General features: G+C 41.8%; 1 protein-coding gene across 4 annotated transcripts in view; it reads right to left on the reverse strand.

The window, feature by feature from the left end:
• Window positions 1-314: 314 nt before the first annotated feature.
• ZC4H2 (zinc finger C4H2-type containing) overlaps window positions 315-17,969 on the reverse strand; it is a 119,984-nt gene continuing 102,329 nt past the window's right edge. For 3 of the 4 annotated variants that reach the window (XM_005593779.4, XM_005593781.5, XM_005593782.4), the window contains 4 exons: window positions 6,472-6,643; window positions 4,733-4,905; window positions 3,699-3,861; window positions 315-2,558 (listed from right to left, as the gene is read on the reverse strand). In XM_005593779.4, the coding sequence (XP_005593836.1) occupies window positions 2,445-2,558; window positions 3,699-3,861; window positions 4,733-4,905; window positions 6,472-6,627 (606 nt within the window). In that variant the 5' untranslated portion in view covers window positions 6,628-6,643 and the 3' untranslated portion in view covers window positions 315-2,444. The remainder of the gene's footprint in view (window positions 2,559-3,698; window positions 3,862-4,732; window positions 4,906-6,471; window positions 6,644-17,969) is intronic. The other variant, XM_005593780.4, reaches the window with a different exon arrangement.

The raw sequence follows: 17,969 nt of genomic DNA on the forward strand, positions 1-17,969 counted from the left end.
TTTACAGGGACTCACTAAGGCCTATACAGGTTAAGGTGTACTCCAAGTTGTACAGATGAGTGTCCTCTCTTTGCCCAGAGTAAGCCTGAGCCACTTCAAAAGAAGGCCTGTAGCTATACAAAACCTGGGGTGATAAGGTAATGTCAGGGAAGATGAGTAGTATAATTTTTGACTAGTGTTCCAATCTACCTAAACCCAGAGGCACAGTGGATAAAAGGATGTTAATACTTACGAGTGCTTACTATGTGCCTCACTTTGTTTACTTTCCCATGAAATAAGTGCTAATATTTTCCCCATTTTCCACAAGAGGACACTGAGGCACAGAGAGGTTTTATTTAGCTGTTGAATTCCCCAACAAGCAGAGAGAGAGATTAGTGTACAGGATATTACTTAGGGAGCCCTTGGGATCAACACCTGTGGAAGGGAAGGGGCGGTAAAGAAGTAGGATTAGACAGAGGGAGATGCTTACCTGTGATGCAGTCTTAATGGCAAACTCAGCTTACTCTAAGGGAGCTCTGAAGCTGGGATATCCGTTCAAAGTTGTTCCCTATTGTATCCCTACAGGCAACAAGGCCTTTATATCCCTAAATCAGTCATTTGATACCCAGTTCTTGATTTCAGTTCCAAAGTTATTTCAACCACTCTCATCATCAAGCCATTCCAAAAGGGAGAAAGGTTTTCTTAAAAATGATCATGGAAAAGAAGTAGAAAAAAAATGAGCTCTGGAGTCGGACAAAGGTGGCTCCAAATCCTGCAATTTCCTCTTACTAGCTGTTTAACTCTGAAAAAGCTTTTAAGTTTTTGGAGGTTCAGTATCCTTTTTTTAAAAAAAAAAATGGTGGTAAGAATAATTAGCTTGTAAGGTGTTTTGGAAATCAAATACAATCATTTATAGAGAGCAACTTGCATAGGGACCTGGCACAGAGTAGGTGCTAAGTAAATGGAAATTATTGTGATAATTAGGTAAATTATTGGCCTTGGTGCCTGGCTTTCTCATTTGTAAGGTAGAATGAATAAGAGCAAACAAGAGCTACCCAGAAAGGTAAATGACATTACATCTTTTGTATTATCCAATACACAGTAGATACTCAGAATTTACTCCAATGAATGCATGTTAAAAGGATTTGTACAGACACAACACTCTTACTTTCAAAGAGCAGAGGAACATTTTATATTATGAACACATACACACTGTGGCAATGTAAAACTACTTAAGGAAGGAAAAATATCCCCCTCCCCAGCCAGGGACTGAGACCTAGGGCTAAAATTTTTTGTCAGTCAGCCCCCATCCCCATCCCTTGTCTTCCAGTAACCTTACCAGGAAACCTGGCTTTGGTGGAAAGGAGAGCTGTGGGGCTTGGGGAGCCTGATGCCTTTTATTTTGGGAGGAAAGGCCACCTGCACAATCCACAGGACAGGAGTGGCCAGCAGCTGTCCTGAGCTGAGGCTACAGAAGAAGTCAGATCCAGGAGAGTAAGGGATGAATGGAAGGAAAGTCTCACCCACCTTCATATGTAAAGTGATTGGCATTTACTCTAATCTAAATCTACTCCTCTCCTCCCTGCAATATACCATTGAGCATGTGCCAGAGTAATGGTTCTGAACAAAAGCCAACACAGATGTCAGCCTGGGGACCCTCTCAGCCTAAGGAAGCCCCTACAGCCCAGCCCTCAGCCCTAATGACTTAGGCAGTAGGTTACGCAGGAGATGTAGAGTTGGTCTGGCTCACTGATTTCACTGTGGAATCTTCTACTAGAATTTGCAAAGACTAGATATTGGGGAAAGGGTCACTGATCTTAAGATCCCAAGACACACAGCCTAGTACCTAAGAATTTTAGTATATCTGGGAGACAGAAGTGGAGCAAGCTAAAGAATTACAACAAGGCCTCCCAAATGATTGTGAAAAGGAGGGCTTGTCCAGGCTACCTTTGGGCCTTAAGGATGAGATGAAGGTAGGAGTAGGGGGATACATGCACCCAGCCTGTTGGAGAATCCAACATGAAGACTATTGTCCCTTCAGAACCTAAGGCAAAAGTACAAGGAGGGGAAATACTGGGTCCTTTACCTGAAATAAGATATGGGCCTCCTCTGCCCCTCAGACCCTACAGCTCCTTAGGCTCCAGGCCTCAGGCACAAGAGATAGAGAATCATATCTGAGCCTTTTGCCCTTCCCTTAGCTCCAAACAAGGGCAGGGGTTGAAATGTGAGTGAGAGAGAAGGGATCATCAGACATACTGTTTAGCACCTGAACCACATCTCTTCCTAAACCGGAAATCCCAAGAGCAGAAAGAAATAGGAGCAAAGTGAGAGAGGGGTTGTGCTTCCATCACATTAAATAGGAGACTTCGTGGGGTTGGGCAAGGGTTGTTTCACATCAGGACATCAATGACTCTGGTCAAGGTGAGGGGTTATAATTAGCAAAGCTTCATGTGCTCTCCCTTTCTTTATTCATCCTGCTTCCGTTTCGGCTTTTTGGGGTTCCGGGACCGACTCTTGGCCTTGCATAGAGGGCATATAGGTGCATTCCGGTGAATTTGCTGGTGACATGACAAGCAGGCCTGGTGAGGGACACAGGAAAAAGAAAGTTAGTGGTCAGATTCTTCCAGGCAACAGCTTAGACTTCTGATTTCCCAGGGGTCCAGAAAGCAAAGTGATTTCCCATCAGAAGGGAGCAATAATCAGTGAGTAGACTCATATATTCTTGGATACCATAGAAGATGGGAAGGACGATATAACCCAGTTCAGAGAAAGGTGTTGAGAAAAAGTATACAAAACTAGAAAGTAAGGCAAAATGAGAACTACACATCTATTCATCATTATACTGAAACGTTGTCTAACAGGCCCACTTAAGGACTATTTAATTTTCTAGAAAGGGGTCAACAAACATTTTCTGTAAAGGCCAAGATAGCAAATACTTTAGATTTTTTACATCATATGATGTTTGCTGCAACTACTCAATTCTGTTTTACATGAAAGAAGTGATAGACAATAGCTTGCATGCATGCTGTTTGCAATAGCTTGCAAACACAGACATGCATGTGGGCCAATAAAACTTTAACAAAAACAGAGAATAGATTAGATTTGACCTGTAGGCTGTAGTTTGATGACCCCTGCTCTAGAAGAATGTCTCTTTGTTTGACTATTTACCAATTGATTAGGACCCAGACTCTGTGATGTTACACTAATAAGCTGCAAATGGCTTTTGCCCAGTAGAGATGCAAATTACTTCTGTTTGGAAGAAACAGCAACTATAAAGGTTACAGTTGTATTGCCCTGTAGGATGTAAACCAGTTTTGTATCTAACTTTGCAAATTTGTTTCAGCTTTCCTCTCCTTTCTCGATGATATAGATATCTGTGCCTCAAATGCTGCTGGAACCAGCTTTATAATCCTGCTGGTTCCTTCATTTACGATACATGCTCATTACATATTTGTGTAAGAGTTGTTTCTAACTTTTAGAATTGCACTTCAGCAGGGCCTGAAAATATCCCTGCATTCTAACACCTCTGGGAACATGGGGCAACAAAACCTGTGGGTCCAACACAGCACATCCATGTCACCCCTTCCTCTGTGTCGCAAGCAAAGGCTATTAAAAGAAGGCCCAGCATAAACAAGGCCAAAGACCCAGAACTAGCCTTCCACGGCCCTTCCATGGGAGGATACTTTGCTTCCTCCACAACCCTTACCCAGCTCACTTACCTTCATAGGAGGGGGCTGCTGCCTGAAGGTGGCCGTCTGCCGAGTGTCCTGCTTCCTAGCCACTTGGAGCTGTTGGGCGGCAGCGGCTGCAGCGGCCAGGGACTCAGGGATGGGGGGCTCCTGAGGTTCCGTCTGCCATTCTGCTTTCTGCTTCTCAAAGTAACTTTGAAGATGAGAGACACTGGCTAGATCATTCTGAAAGCAACGAGAACTTTGCTCCTCTTAAAGACTCCATGCCATATAACCAAGGGTTGAGCTGTGGCTCATTCTAGAAGGTCCCCAAACCTTCCCAAGCACAAGGCTATTGTCCCTGGGTACAAGGCCCAATCTCTGATGAGAAGGATAATCCTCTTGGTCCTTAGCTCTGATAGACCAAGAAGACCAAGAAATCTTGAGCTAGCAAGGTCCTTTAAGGGTATTCAGTCCTATCTGCTATCTCATGCTGTTTTGAGTATTCCTATTAAGTGTCCTAAGGCCTCTGGTGACATATCTCTAGGAAAAGGAAGCTCACAAACTCCACAGACACCTTGCTCTACCTTTAGGAAATGGTTTCCTCTACCAGGCCAAATTCTGTCTCTCTGCAAGGCAAGCCTAGTTCTTAACTCTGAGCCTGGAGATGAAGTCCCAGGCTAGTCCCTGAAGACCAGGAAAGCTCAGTCTTTTGTGTTTTTAGAGGTTTCTAGATATCCCCTTCTAGACCCTGACTTGGGAAATGATCTCTTAAGAGTTATAGACATAGTCTTATATTGTTAATATCACACAAAGAATTTAAAAAGCCACTTAGCAGTTGTTCTAATTCATCTAGTAATTCATCCAGTTTAATAATCCTCCTCCTGTTTTAACAAGCCGGCACAGAGACTTGCCCAAGATCACACGATGAGTCAGTCACTGAAAGGCCTGGAACTAAAACTAGGCACTCTGACTTTCAGGCTAGGCTTTGTATATGTATACATGCCCATGTATGTGTAGGTACATAGGTATGTATATGTGTCAGAGGGAGGGTATGTTGTAGAGACTGGGGGCAGGTAGCTTACTCCAAGGAAAGCTTCTCCTCTTCTTCACACAAATCAGGGAGCCTCTGCAGGCCCAGAGTCATGCGCAGGGCATCCACATGTTCTTTCAGTGGCTTATACTCATCATGCAGCCTCCTTGTAGACTCTAGCAGCTTGTTTAGGTCATTCTCAGATTGTTTGATAGTGTTTTCCATCTGGAACATAGAGTGGGACAGGCAAAGAGAAAAGATCCTAAGGTTCTCAGAGAGGCTCTATAGCTCAGTGAATAATAGAACAAGCTCCAGAGTTTGTTCAGTCTATATTCAAGTCCTTGATCTCCCATGTCCTCTCTATGTAACTCTAGTCAAGCCTCAGTTTCTTCATCTGTATAATGGTGATAATCTAGTGCTTAACTCATGCAATCTTGGTGAAGATTTAATGATAGAATTCATATAAAGCACTCAGTAAAGGGGCTACATTTAGTATTTACTACTAAATAAATGGTATTCTTCAAATACAGTATTTTAGAGTTGGAATGTCCTTCAGAGCTCATTTAGTCCACCTTACTCCCATTTTATAGAAAACTGAGGCTCAAAGAGAAAAAACGGACTTTCCTGGGGAAATACTTCTTAGTGGCAAATGCTGCATAAAGACTTAGGGCTTCCACCTCCCAGGCCAGCAGTCTTTCTCCTAGATCAGTGATTCTCAAAATGTGGCCAAGGGATCAGAAGCATCAGCATCACCTGGGGACTCAGAAATGCATATTCTTAGGCTCCACCTAAGACATACAAAGTTAGAAAATCGGGGGTGGAGTCTAACAACATGTGTCTTAGGCTCTCAAAGTGACTTTGATGCATGCTTAAGTTTGAGATCCACTGGCCTATATACTTAGCACTTCTGGCAAATATCTTCCTCATTTAACTGGCCCTGCATCATTGGTTAGCTGGCAGCCAAACTGTCAATACTTTACGAGATCTAGAATTCTGTGATCTCTAACACAGAAAATCCCAATTGCTTACTGTCCAAACCTCATTCATAATTCCTTTATGATCCTAGATCTGACAATATCAGAAAATGAGTATTGCCACAGAAATGAGTTTCCAAGAAATATAAACTTAGTTCCTTCGAAAGCAAATTTAAAAAATATATTCCTCATTGTTATAGGCGATAAGGGTTTGAAAAGACCTTACTGGTCAGCACTGCCAACCTCCTTCCTTGTGAAGGAATCATCAGTACAGCAGCTCATACAAGTGTCCATTAAGATGCTGCTTGAATAACTCCAAAAGAGGGGAGCTTACCACCTTAGCAGACAGTTCATATTCCATGTTCCAACAGTTTCCAAAGGAGATACCAATGAGGAAGCCCCACTTTGGTAGCAAGTAGAAATGATTTGTTTGGTCTGATTGAAAGCTTGGAGTGCTTTAAACTACATTCCAGAGGCAGCTGCCTGCTCTGCTTTTCCCCAAGATCAGCTCTCAACTCCCAGAATCTCAGAATGAGAGCACATCAAATCAGTACATTTAGAGGGTACTGAGTCCCTCTTATAGTGCAGAGAGGGAAAATGAGGCCCAGAGAAAAGGGACTTGTCCAGTGATATACAGTCAGTTAGTGACAGAGCCAGGGCTGGACCTTAGAACTGCTGAATTCTTCCACTCCACCACAGCCTGCACTGATACCTGCTCCCCGAGCTTGGCCAAAGTCACATCTCAAGGAGAGGTCCTATCATTCACCACTACCACTTTCTCAAGGGCTTTAGAGATAGGCTCCAGGCAGCCACGTACCACATTAATGTCAGCATGGATCAGTCGGAGCTCCTCCACATGGGCCATCTTCTCCTGTAGCAGAAGGTCCATCTCCTGCTTGTATTCCTTCAGGTGCCTTTCCTCTGACTCAAGTGCCTCAAACTCAGCCTTCAAACGAGCCTTGATCTTCTCCATCTGCAGGGTCTTGTTCCTGCAATTTGCAAAAAGCAGGAAACAGGTCAGCAAAAGAAGGGAGAAAACAGAAATGGAGCCAGCATTTTCTTTCTAAGCCAGCTTTCCAAGCTTCCCCCTCTCCAGGCAGAGCCAACCTGAGGACATCTCAAAAAAGAAGGCCAGGTGTAGTGGCTCATGCCAGCAATCTCAGCAATTTGGGAGACAGAGGCAGGAGGATCACTTGAGCCCAGGAGTTTGAAATCAGCGTGGGCAACATAGTGAGACCTTATATCTACAAAAAGCAAGCAAGAAAGAATTAGCCATGCATGGTGGCACATGCCAGTAGTCTCAGCTACTCAGGAGGATAAGGCAGGAGGATTGCTTAAGCTATGATTGCACTACTCCACTCCAGCCTAGGTGACAGAGCAAGACCTTGTCTCAAGAAAAAGTTAGATGTTTTCCTCTAAGATAAAAGCTCAGTGGGTCTCGAATGGTGTTAATTTTGTTCCCTTATGGGGCATTTGCAAATATGGAGGGTGTTTTGGCTGTTAGATTGACTCAAGGAAATGTGTCACTGGCATTTAGTGGACATGGGCCAGAGATACTAAATAGCCTCTCAATGCACAGGAAAGTTCTAAACGCAAAGAACTCCCACCCAAGAAACCAAAAATGACCTCTTGAGAAACTCTAAGGAAGCACTGCCTAATAAACTTACTACAGTGATGGAAATGTTTTGTATCTGTGCTGTCCAGTATAATAGCCACTAGGCACATGTGGCTACTGAGCACTTGTAATGTGGCCAGTGCTACTGAGGAACTGAATTTTGAATTTTATTTAATTTTATTTACTCAAACTTAAAATTTAAACAGCCACATGTCGCTAATGGCTGTCATATTAAACAGCACAACTCTAGAGGGTGTGTTTATCAGTTCCAGAAAAAGAAGGGGACAGGATACTGTGGGTAATTTCTTTCTTAGAAAAACAAAAACCTGGTTTTGGTTATTAAATCCCAATTGTATACCCTCTGGGTCAGGAATCCTATACTTGGGAATATATTTTAAGGAAGTAATTCAAGGAAGCAAAAAGTTAATACACAGAGATGTACTTTCTGGGCTTTCAGCAAAATTAGGATATTTGACAGCCATTGAAGACTTGTGACATAGACAATGTTGGAGATAAGATACTCACTAAAAAAGTGTACACACTAAGATTACAATTTCAAAATTTACATGCATGTGACTAAATAAGAAGAAGGTCTGAAAGAAACACAGTCTCAAGGGCCTTTAATAAGAGCATTTGAAGCCTGCCTCTGGGAAAGGGCTACAAAGTTTTGAAAGGGGTCCGCTCTAAGGCATGTTGTTGTCTTCCCACTGGCTCCCTACCATGCTTCTCAGGATCTGCCTAGCCATTATCCCCTTACTTAGATTTTGAGTATCTTTTCTTCTCCCTCAGTAGCTGATCTTCCCCTCTGCCCCAGTCTATCCTACGGGTGATCCAACTCCACACACTGGACTCTGGCTTCTGACATCAGCCTGCTTGTCTTCAGTCTCTCTTTTTTCAGCATTGCCTGTGCCTCTTGCCTCACGAAGTAGTCTTCAATGGCACAGAACTACAGAAAGAACTGTTAGGTGGGTAGGATGGTGGGAGAAGTTTCTCTTTCTATACTAAGACAACATCTTTTCATGTTATTGTATTTTTTTAACCTTAGAAATGGGTTAAAAGGTGGGTGTTACCCCATTTGTAGAGAAGGGAATTGAGTGAGGTTCAGGGTGGTAACTTGCCTAGTACCACAGAGCTAGTAAATTGGATGTTGGGATTTGAACCCAGGGCTCTTTAACACCGAAGGCTACATACCATCCACTACTCTATATTGCCTTTGAACAGGGTTACCAGGCTGAAGGGCATAAAAACATCAAAGGTTCTTATTATAGCTCATCAACTGTCTTGCAGAGGGATGATACTGATTTGTATTGGTTAACTCCTTATTTACTTATATCCCCATCTATCTAGACTTCTATTCTCCTCCTTTTCTAGGTTACATGAAGATAAATCTGAGCTTTGCCTACCCCCATAACCATTTTACAGATGGGAAAACTAAGATTCAGTGTAGTATAGTGTCTCACCCTAAGTATCACACAACCAGTTAGGGCAGTGCTGGGCCAAGAACCTATTTCTGCAGACAGAGTCATATCATAAAAGCATGCACTTTAGACTCAGACTTCGATTATAAATCCTGGTTCTGCCTCTGATTAACTATTTGCTTTTGGACAATAATAACAACTGTATTTTAACCATATTTATGAGCACTTATTATGTATTAATTATAGAGGGTTTCAATATATAATCACTCAATATTTATCGAATACTTATCATGTGCAGGCATTGTACTAGGTACTAGGGTACTAGGGATAGAGCAGAGAACAGGACAGTTTATAGACAGCAAGTTTCATCTAATGAAGAAAATTGATTCTGAACACAGGGTTGCATGTAAACTCATATTAGTGGTAGGGAGGAGATGCAGAATGTGATAGAAGGACACAACAAAGGGACCTAACATAGTCTGAGGGACACTATAGAGTAAAGGGGACAATCAAGGGAGGCTACCCTGAGAACTGAGGATGTGAAATCTAAGCTGAGACCTGAAGAATGAATAGGAGTCAGCTGGTGAGCGCAGGTGGGCACACAGGAGAACAGTCCAGACAAAAAGAATAGCATGAGTAATGGCCCCACAGAAGAAGAATATGGCACATTAAAGGAACTGAGTAAAGAGGAGTGTGGCTGAAGCACCTACTGCAAGAGGGCCTAGATAAAACTAGGGAGGTTGACGGGGCCTAAAACACAGCTTGGAGACTGGGACGAGTTGGGACTTTTATCCTCAGAGGAAGGGCGGATTTTAGAATTTTAAGTATCAGGAGAGTGACATCTGATCATCTCACTTCACTTCCCTCAGCCTTGGCTTCCTCATCAGCAACACAGGAATAATAATGGCACCTACTTTACACATTATGTGGTGAGGATTAAATGAGCTAAGACATGTAAAGTCACCAAGCAGAGTATGTGGCACATGGTGGGCAGTCAACAAATGATAGGGTCCTTCTTTCTCCAGTCTGTCCAACTCTTCCACCATGGATATCTCCTTCACCATAGTGGTTTCCACTACAGCAAATAGGGTTTGTGTGTGTGCACATGCATGAGTGGCCAGGTATATTGCTGGTTACTGAGATTAAAATAATAATAATTAGTGGGGGAATGGGAAGGGAACAAGGGTTGAAAAATTACCTATTGGGTACAATGTTCACTATTTGGGTGATGGGTACACTAGAAGCCCAAACCTCAATATTATGCAATATATTCATATAACAAATGTACACATGTAGCCCCTGAAGCTAAAATTTAAACAAATATTAGCTAAAGTCACATAATAATGTCAACATAAATAACAGCATTTTATGAAGTTGACCCAAGCCTTCCCAATTTGTAATTAATTCGATTAAGATGAAAGTAACTACCACTAACTGAAAACAGGGGTAAGAAGGTCTCTCCCCTTGTCATTTAATAGAAATCAGCATAGTGCAGCTAGCCCTGCTTGGATGAGTCCCTTTTATCTAATCCTCCTTCCTCCCTCCATGCCTACTTCTGTTTACAGAAACCCATGTTGTTGGGCAAGAGACATGAATGCCAAAGTAAACCAAAGATTTTTCACCTCATATGTCCAGGGTCACAGTTAAGTGCTGATTTGGCATGGAAAATCAAAGGCACAAACCTTTCCTCAAAGCTACAGTGGCATTTCCTCTCTTTGGGGTGGAGGGCTGCCACCAGCAAGATGGTAGCTAAATCCTTTGGGTACAAGGTACATAGCTGCAATATCTGCCTCCATCCAAGGTGGTTGGGAGCCTTTGTCTATTGCCCACCGTGGCAAGAAATACCAAGGACCAAGACCCTGACTAAAGGGCAGAAAGACTAAAACTCCTTGTTAGGGGAGGGAAATGCGTTTACAAAGACAGGTTTCAGAAAGAGCCTCTATTTACTATTTGTAAAGTCAGTTTCTCTGAGGGAAGCCTGGCCCATGCTTTAGCGGAGGGACAGCAATGTCACTGCAGGCTTTGATGGTGCCGCTAATATCTTTCAGTAGTGGTGCATCAAGTACAAGGCAGTAACAACACTCTACCCTGGGGTGAAGACAATAAGGGGGTGTGCTGTGTGTAGACAATTAAAATACAAAAATGAAACCAACTAAAGTTGGTCTACTCTTTATTATCACCATGCAATGGCAATCTCAGACAACGTTTATTAAAGAACATCTAGACTGACTCTAATTTTTGGTAATTATGAATAAAGCCACTATGAATATCCATGTGCAAGTTTTAGGGTAACCATAAGTTTTCATCCAAGAGTACAATTGTTGGGTTATATGATAATTGCACATTTAGCTTTTCAATAAACTGTCCAACTGTTCCAGAGTGTATCATTTCACATGCCCACCAGCAAAATATGAGTGATCCAGTCCCTCCACCTGGCCAACTATTTTATTTTAACTATCATAATAAATATGTAGTGATACTTCAAAGTGATCTTAATTTGCATTTCCCTAATGCCTATTGATGTTGAACACCTTTCCACATACTTATTTGCCATCCGTATATCCTTTTCTATGAAATGTCTGCTCATGTCTTTGGCTCATTTTCTAACTGGATCACCACTGACCCTTGAACAACATGTGTTTGTACTGCACAGATGCACTTGTACATGGATTTTTTTCAGCAAAATATGGATCAAAAATACAGTATTTGCAGGATGAAATACCTGCATCTATGGAGGGCTGCCTTTTTGTATACTCAGGGCTGACTATAAGATTGAGTATGGATATGTGAGAATTTTGGTACAGGTAGAGGCCTAGGACCAATCCCCTATATACACTGAGGGAAAACTGTATTTGTTTTCTCACTGTTGAGTTGTAATACTACTTTATATATTCTAGATTTGAGTACTTCAGCAGACATGTGGCTTGAAAATATTTTCTCCCACTCAGTAGCCTGCCTTTTTGTCACCTTGAAAGGGTCTTTGGAAGAGTATTTAAAAATTTTTTATAAAGTCCAATTTACCAAATTTTTCTTTCTTTTTTTATTATTATACTTTAAGTCCTGGGATACATGTGCAGAATGTGCAGGTTTGTTACATAGGTATACACACGCCATGGTGGTTTGCTGCAACCATCAACCCGTCATCTACATTAGGTATTTCTCCTAATGCTATCCCTACTGTAGCCCCCCACCCCCCAACAGGCCCTGGTGTGTGATGTTCCCCTCTCTGTGTCCATGTGTTCTCCTTGTTCAATTCCCACTTATGGGTGAGAACATGTAGTGTTTAGTCTACTTTTATTTATTTATTTATTTATTTATTTTATTTATTTTTTATTATTATACTTTAAGTTCTAGGGCACATGTGCATAACGTGCAGGTTTGTTACATATGTATACTTGTGCCATGTTGCTGTTCCGCACCTATCAACTCGTCAGCACCCATCAACTCGTCATTTACATCAGGTATAACTCCCAATGCAATCCCTCCCCCCTCCCCGCTCCCCATGATAGGCCCCAGTGTGTGATGTTCCCCTTCCTGAGTCCAAGTGATCTCATTGTTCAGTTCCCACCTATGAGTGAGAACATGTGGTGTTTGGTTTTTTGTTCTTGGGATAGTTTGCTAAGAATGATGGTTTCCAGCTGCATCTATGTCCCTAAAAGGACACAAACTCATCCCTTTTTAAGGCTGCATAGTATTCCATGGTGTATATGTGCCACATTTTCTTAATCCAGTCTGTCACTGATGGACATTTGGGTTGATTCCAAGTCTTTGCTATTGTGAATAGTGCCGCAATAAACATACGTGTGCATGTGTCTTTAGAGCAGCATGATTTATAATCCTTTGGGTATATACCCAGTAATGGGATGGCTGGGTCATATGGTACTTCTAGTTCTAGATCCTTGAGGAATCGCCATACTGTTTTCCATAATGGTTGAACTAGTTTACAATCCCACCAACAGTGTAAAAGTGTTCCTATTTCTCCACATCCTCTCCAGCACCTGTTGTTTCCTGACTTTTTAATGATTGCCATTCTAACTGGTGTGAGATGGTATCTCATTGTGGTTTTGATTTGCATTTCTCTGATGGCCAGTGATGATGAGCATTTCTTCAAGTGTCTGTTGGCTGTATGAATATCTTCTTTTGAGAAATGTCTGTTCATATCCTTTGCCCACTTTTTCATGGGGTTGTTTGTTTTTTTCTTGTAAATTTGTTTGAGTTCTTTGTAGGTTCTGGATATTAGCCCTTTGTTGGATGAGTAGATTGCAAAAATTTTCTCCCATTCTGTAGGTTGCCTGTTCACTCTGATGGTAGTTTCTTTTACTGTGCAGAAGCTCTTTAGTTTAATGAGATCCCATTTGTCAATTTTGGCTTTTGCTGCTGTTGCTTTTGGTGTTTTAGACATGAAGTCTTTGCCCATGCCTATGTCTTGATCCTGAATGGTACTACCTAGGTTTTCCTTTAGGGTTTTTATGGTATTAGGTCTAACATTTAAGTCTCTAATCCATCTTGAATTAATTTTCGTATAAGGAGTAAGGAAAGGATCCAGTTTCAGCTTTCTACTTACGGCTAGCCAATTTTCCCAGCACCATTTATTAAATAGGGAATCCTTTCCCCATTTCTTGTTTCTCTCAGGTTTGTCAAAGATCAGATGGCTGTAGATGTGTGGTATTATTTCTGAGGACTCTGTTCTGTTTCATTGGTCTATATCTCTTGTTTTGGTAACAGTACCATGCTGTTTTGGTTACTGTAGCCTTGTAGTATAGTCTGAAGTCAGGTAGCATGATGCCTCCAGCTTGGTGCTTTTGACTTAGGATTGTCTTGGAGATGCGGGCTCTTTTTTGGTTCCATATGAACTTTAGAGCAGTTTTTTCCAATTCTGTAAAGAAACTCATTGGTAGCTTGAAGGGGATGGCAATGAATCTATAAATAACCTTGGGCAGTATGGCCATTTTCACGATATTGATTCTTCCTATCCATGAGCATGGTATGTTCTTCCATTTGTTTGTGTCCTCTTTGATTTCACTGAGCAGTGGTTTGTAGTTCTCCTTGAAGAGGTCCTTTACATCCCTTGTAAGTTGGATTCCTAGGTATATTATTCTCTTTGAAGCAATTGTGAATGGAAGTTCATTCATGATTTGGTTCTCTGTTTGTCTGTTACTGGTGTATACGAATGCTTGTGATTTTTGCACATTAATTTTGTATCCTGAGACTTTGCTGAAGTTGCTTATCAGCTTAAGGAGATTTTGGGCTGAGACAATGGGGTTTTCTAAATATACAATCATGTCATCTGCAAAGAGGGACGATTTGACTTCTTCTTTTCCTAACTGAATACCCTTGATTTCTTTCTCTTGCCTGATTGTCCTAGCCAGAACTTCCAAAACTATGTTGAATAGGAGTGGTGAGAGAGGGCATCCCTGTCTTGTGCCAGTTTTCAAAGGGAATTTTTCCAGTTTTTGCCCATTCAGTATGATATTGGCTGTGGGTTTGTCATAACTAGCTCTTATTATTTTGAGGTACATTCCATCAATACAGAATTTATTGAGAGTTTTTAGCATGAAGGGCTGTTGAATTTTGTCAAAGGCCTTTTCTGCATCTATTGAGATAATCATGTGGTTTTTGTCTTTGGTTCTGTTTATATGCTGGATTACGTTTATTGATTTGCGTACGCTGAACCAGCCTTGCAAACCAGGGATGAAGCCCACTTGATCATGGCAGATAAGCTTTTTGATGTGTTGCTGAATCTGGTTTGCCAGGATTTTATTGAGGAGTTTTGCATCGATGTTCATCAGAGATATTGGTCTAAAATTCTCTTTTTTTGTTGTGTCTCTGCCAGGCTTTGGTATCAGGATGATGGTGGCCTCATAAAATGAGTTAGGGAGGATTCCCTCTTTTTCTATTGATTGGAATAGTTTCAGAAGGAATGGTACCAGCTCCTCCTTGTACCTCTGGTAGAATTCAGCTGTGAATCCATCTGGTCCTGGACTTTTTTTCTTTGGTAGGCTATTAATTATTGCCTCAATTTCAGAGCCTGCTATTGGTCTATTCAGGGATTCAACTTCTTCCTGGTTTAGTCTTGGAAGAGTGTAAGTGTCCAGGAAATTATCCATTTCTTCTAGATTTTCGTTTATTTGCATAGAGGTGTTTATAGTATTCTCTGATGTTAGTTTCTATTTCTGTGGGATTGGTGGTGATATCCGCTTTATCATTTTTTATTGCGTCTATTTGATTCTTCTCTCTTTTCTTCTTTATTAGTCTTGCTAGTGGTCTGTCAATTTTGTTGATCTTTTCAAAAAACCAACTCCTGGATTCATTGATTTTTTGGAGGGTTTTTTGTGTCTCTATCTCCTTCACTTCTGCTCTGATCTTAGTTATTTCTTGCCTTCTGCTAGCTTTTGAATGCGTTTGCTCTTGCTTCTCTAGTTCTTTTAATTGTGATGTTAGAGTGTCAATTTTAGATCTTTCCTGCTTTCTCTTGTGGGTGTTTAGTGCTATAAATTTCCCTCTACACACTGCTTTAAATGTGTCCCAGAGATTCTGGTATGTTGTATCTTTATTCTCATTGGTTTCAAAGAACATCTTTATTTCTGCCTTCATTTCGTTATGTACCCAGTAGTCATTCAGGAGCAGGTTGTTCAGTTTCCATGAAGTTGAGTGGTTTTGATTGAGTTTCTTAGTCCTGAATTCTAGTTTTGATTGAGTTTCTTAGTCCTGAGTTCTAGTTTGATTGCACTGTGGTCTGAGAGACAGTTCATTATAATTTCTGTTCTTGTACATTTGCTGAAGAGTGCTTTACTTCCAGTTATGTGGTCAATTTTGGAATAAGTGCGATGTGGTGCTGAGAAGAATGTATATTCTGTTGATTTGGGGTGGAGAGTTCTATAGATGTCTATTAGATCTGCTTGCTGCAGAGATGAGTTCAATTCCTGGATATCCTTGTTAAATTTCTGTCTCGTTGATCTGTCTAATGTTGACAGTGGAGTGTTGAAGTCTCCCAATATTATGGTATGGGAGTCTAAGTCTCTTTGTAAGTCTCTAAGGACTTGCTTTATGAATCTGGGTGCTCCTGTATTGGTTGCATATATATTTAGGATAGTTAGCTCTTCCTGTTGAATTGATCCTTTTACCATTATGTAATGGGCTTCTTTGTCTCTTTTGATCTTTGATGGTTTAAAGTCTGTTTTATCAGAGACTAGTATTGCAACCCCTGCTTTTTTTTGTTCTCCATTTGCTTGGTAAATCTTCCTCCATCCCTTTATTTTGAGCCTATGTATGGCTCTGCATGTGTGATGGGTCTCCTGAATGCAGCAGACTGATGGGTCTTGACTCTTTATCCAGTTTGCCAGTCTGTGTCTTTTAATTGGAGCATTTAGTCCATTTACATTTAAGGTTAATATTGTTATGTGTGAACTTGATCCTGCCATTATGATATTAACTGGTTATTTTGCTCGTTAGTTCATGCAGTTTCTTCCTAGCCTCGATGGTCTTTACATTTTGGCATGTTTTTGCAATGGCTGCTACCGGTTGTTCCTTTCCATGTTTAGTGCTTCCTTCAGGGTCTCTTGTAAGGCAGGCCTAGTGGTGACAAAATCTCTAAGCATTTGCTTATCTGTAAAGGATTTTATTTCTCCTTCACTTATGAAACTTAGTTTGGCTGGATATGAAATTCTGGGTTGAAAATTCTTTTCTTTAAGAATGTTGAATATTGGCCCCCACACTCTTCTGGCTTGTAGAGTTTCTGCCGAGAGGTCTGCTGTTAGTCTGATGGGCTTCCCTTTGTGGGTAACCCGACCTTTCTCTCTGGCTGCCCTTAAGATTTTTCCCTTCATTTCAACTTTGGTGAATCTGGCAATTATGTGTCTTGGAGTTGCTCTTCTCGAGGAGTATCTTTGTGGCGTTCTCTGTATTTCCCGGATTTGAATGTTGGCCTGCCCTACTAGGTTGGGGAAGTTCTCCTGGATGATATCCTGCAGAGTGATTTCCAACTTGGTTCCATTTTCCCCCTCACTTTCAGGCACCCCAATCAGACGTAGATTTGGTCTTTTTACATAATCCCATACTTCTTGCAGGCTTTGTTCATTTCTTTATCTTCTTTTTTTCTTTTGGTTTCTCTTCTCACTTCATTTCGTTCATTTGATCCTCAATTGCTGATACTCTTTCTTCAAGTTGATCGAGTCGGTTACTGAAGCTTGTGCATTTGTCACATATTTCTCGTGTCATGGTTTTCATCTCTTTCATTTCTCTGCATTAATTACTCTAACCATCAATTCTTCCACTTTTTTTTCAAGATTTTTAGTTTCTTCATGCTGGGTACGTTATTCTTCCTTTAGCTCAGAGAAGTTTGATGGACTGAAGCCTTCTTCTCTCATCTCGTCAAAGTCATTCTCCATCAAGCTTTGATCCGTTGCTGGCGATGAGCTGTGCTCCTTTGCCGGGGGAGATGCACTCTTATATTTTGATTTTCCAGCTTTTCTGCCCTGCTTTTTCCCCATCTTTGTGGTTTTATCTGCCTCTGGTCTTTGATGATGATGGTGACGTACTAATGGGGTTTTGGTGTAGGTGTCCTTCCTGTTTGATAGTTTTCCTTCTAACAGTCAGGACCCTCAGCTGTAGGTCTGTTGGAGATTGCTTGAGGTCCACTTCAGACCCTGTTTGCCTGGGTGTCAGCAGCAGAGGCTGCAGAAGATAGAATATTGCTGAACAATGAGTGTACCTGTTTGATTCTTGCTTTGGAGGCTTCCTCTCAGGGGTGTACTCCACCCTGTGAGGTGTGGGGCATCAGATTGCCCCTAGTGGGGGATGTCTCCTAGTTAGGCTACTCAGGGGTCAGAGACCCACTTGAGCAGGCAGTCTGTCCCTTCTCAGATCTCAACCTCCATGTTGGGAGATCCACTGCTCTCTTCAAAGCTGTCAGACAGAGTCATTTGCGTCTGCAGAGGTTTCTGCTGCTTTTGTTGTTGTTTAGGTGTTCCCTGCCCCCAGAGGTGGAGTCTACAGAGACAGGCAGTTTTCCTTGAGCTGCTGTGAGTTCCACCCAGTTCGAGCTTCCTAGCAGCTTTGTTTACTTACTTAAGCCTCAGCAATGGCGGCGCCCCTCCCCCAGCCTCGCTGCTGCCTTGTGGTTAGATCGCAGACTGCTGTGCTAGCAATGAGGGAGGCTCCGTGGGAGTGGGACCCTCCCGGCCAGGTGTGGGATATAATCTCCTGGTGTGCCTGTTTGCTTAAAGCGCAGTATTGGGGTGGGAGTTACCCGATTTTCCAGGTGTTGTGTGTCTCAGTTCCCCT

The sequence above is a fragment of the Macaca fascicularis genome, chromosome X (genome assembly GCF_037993035.2).
Source record: "Macaca fascicularis isolate 582-1 chromosome X, T2T-MFA8v1.1".
NCBI lineage: Eukaryota > Metazoa > Chordata > Mammalia > Primates > Cercopithecidae > Macaca > Macaca fascicularis.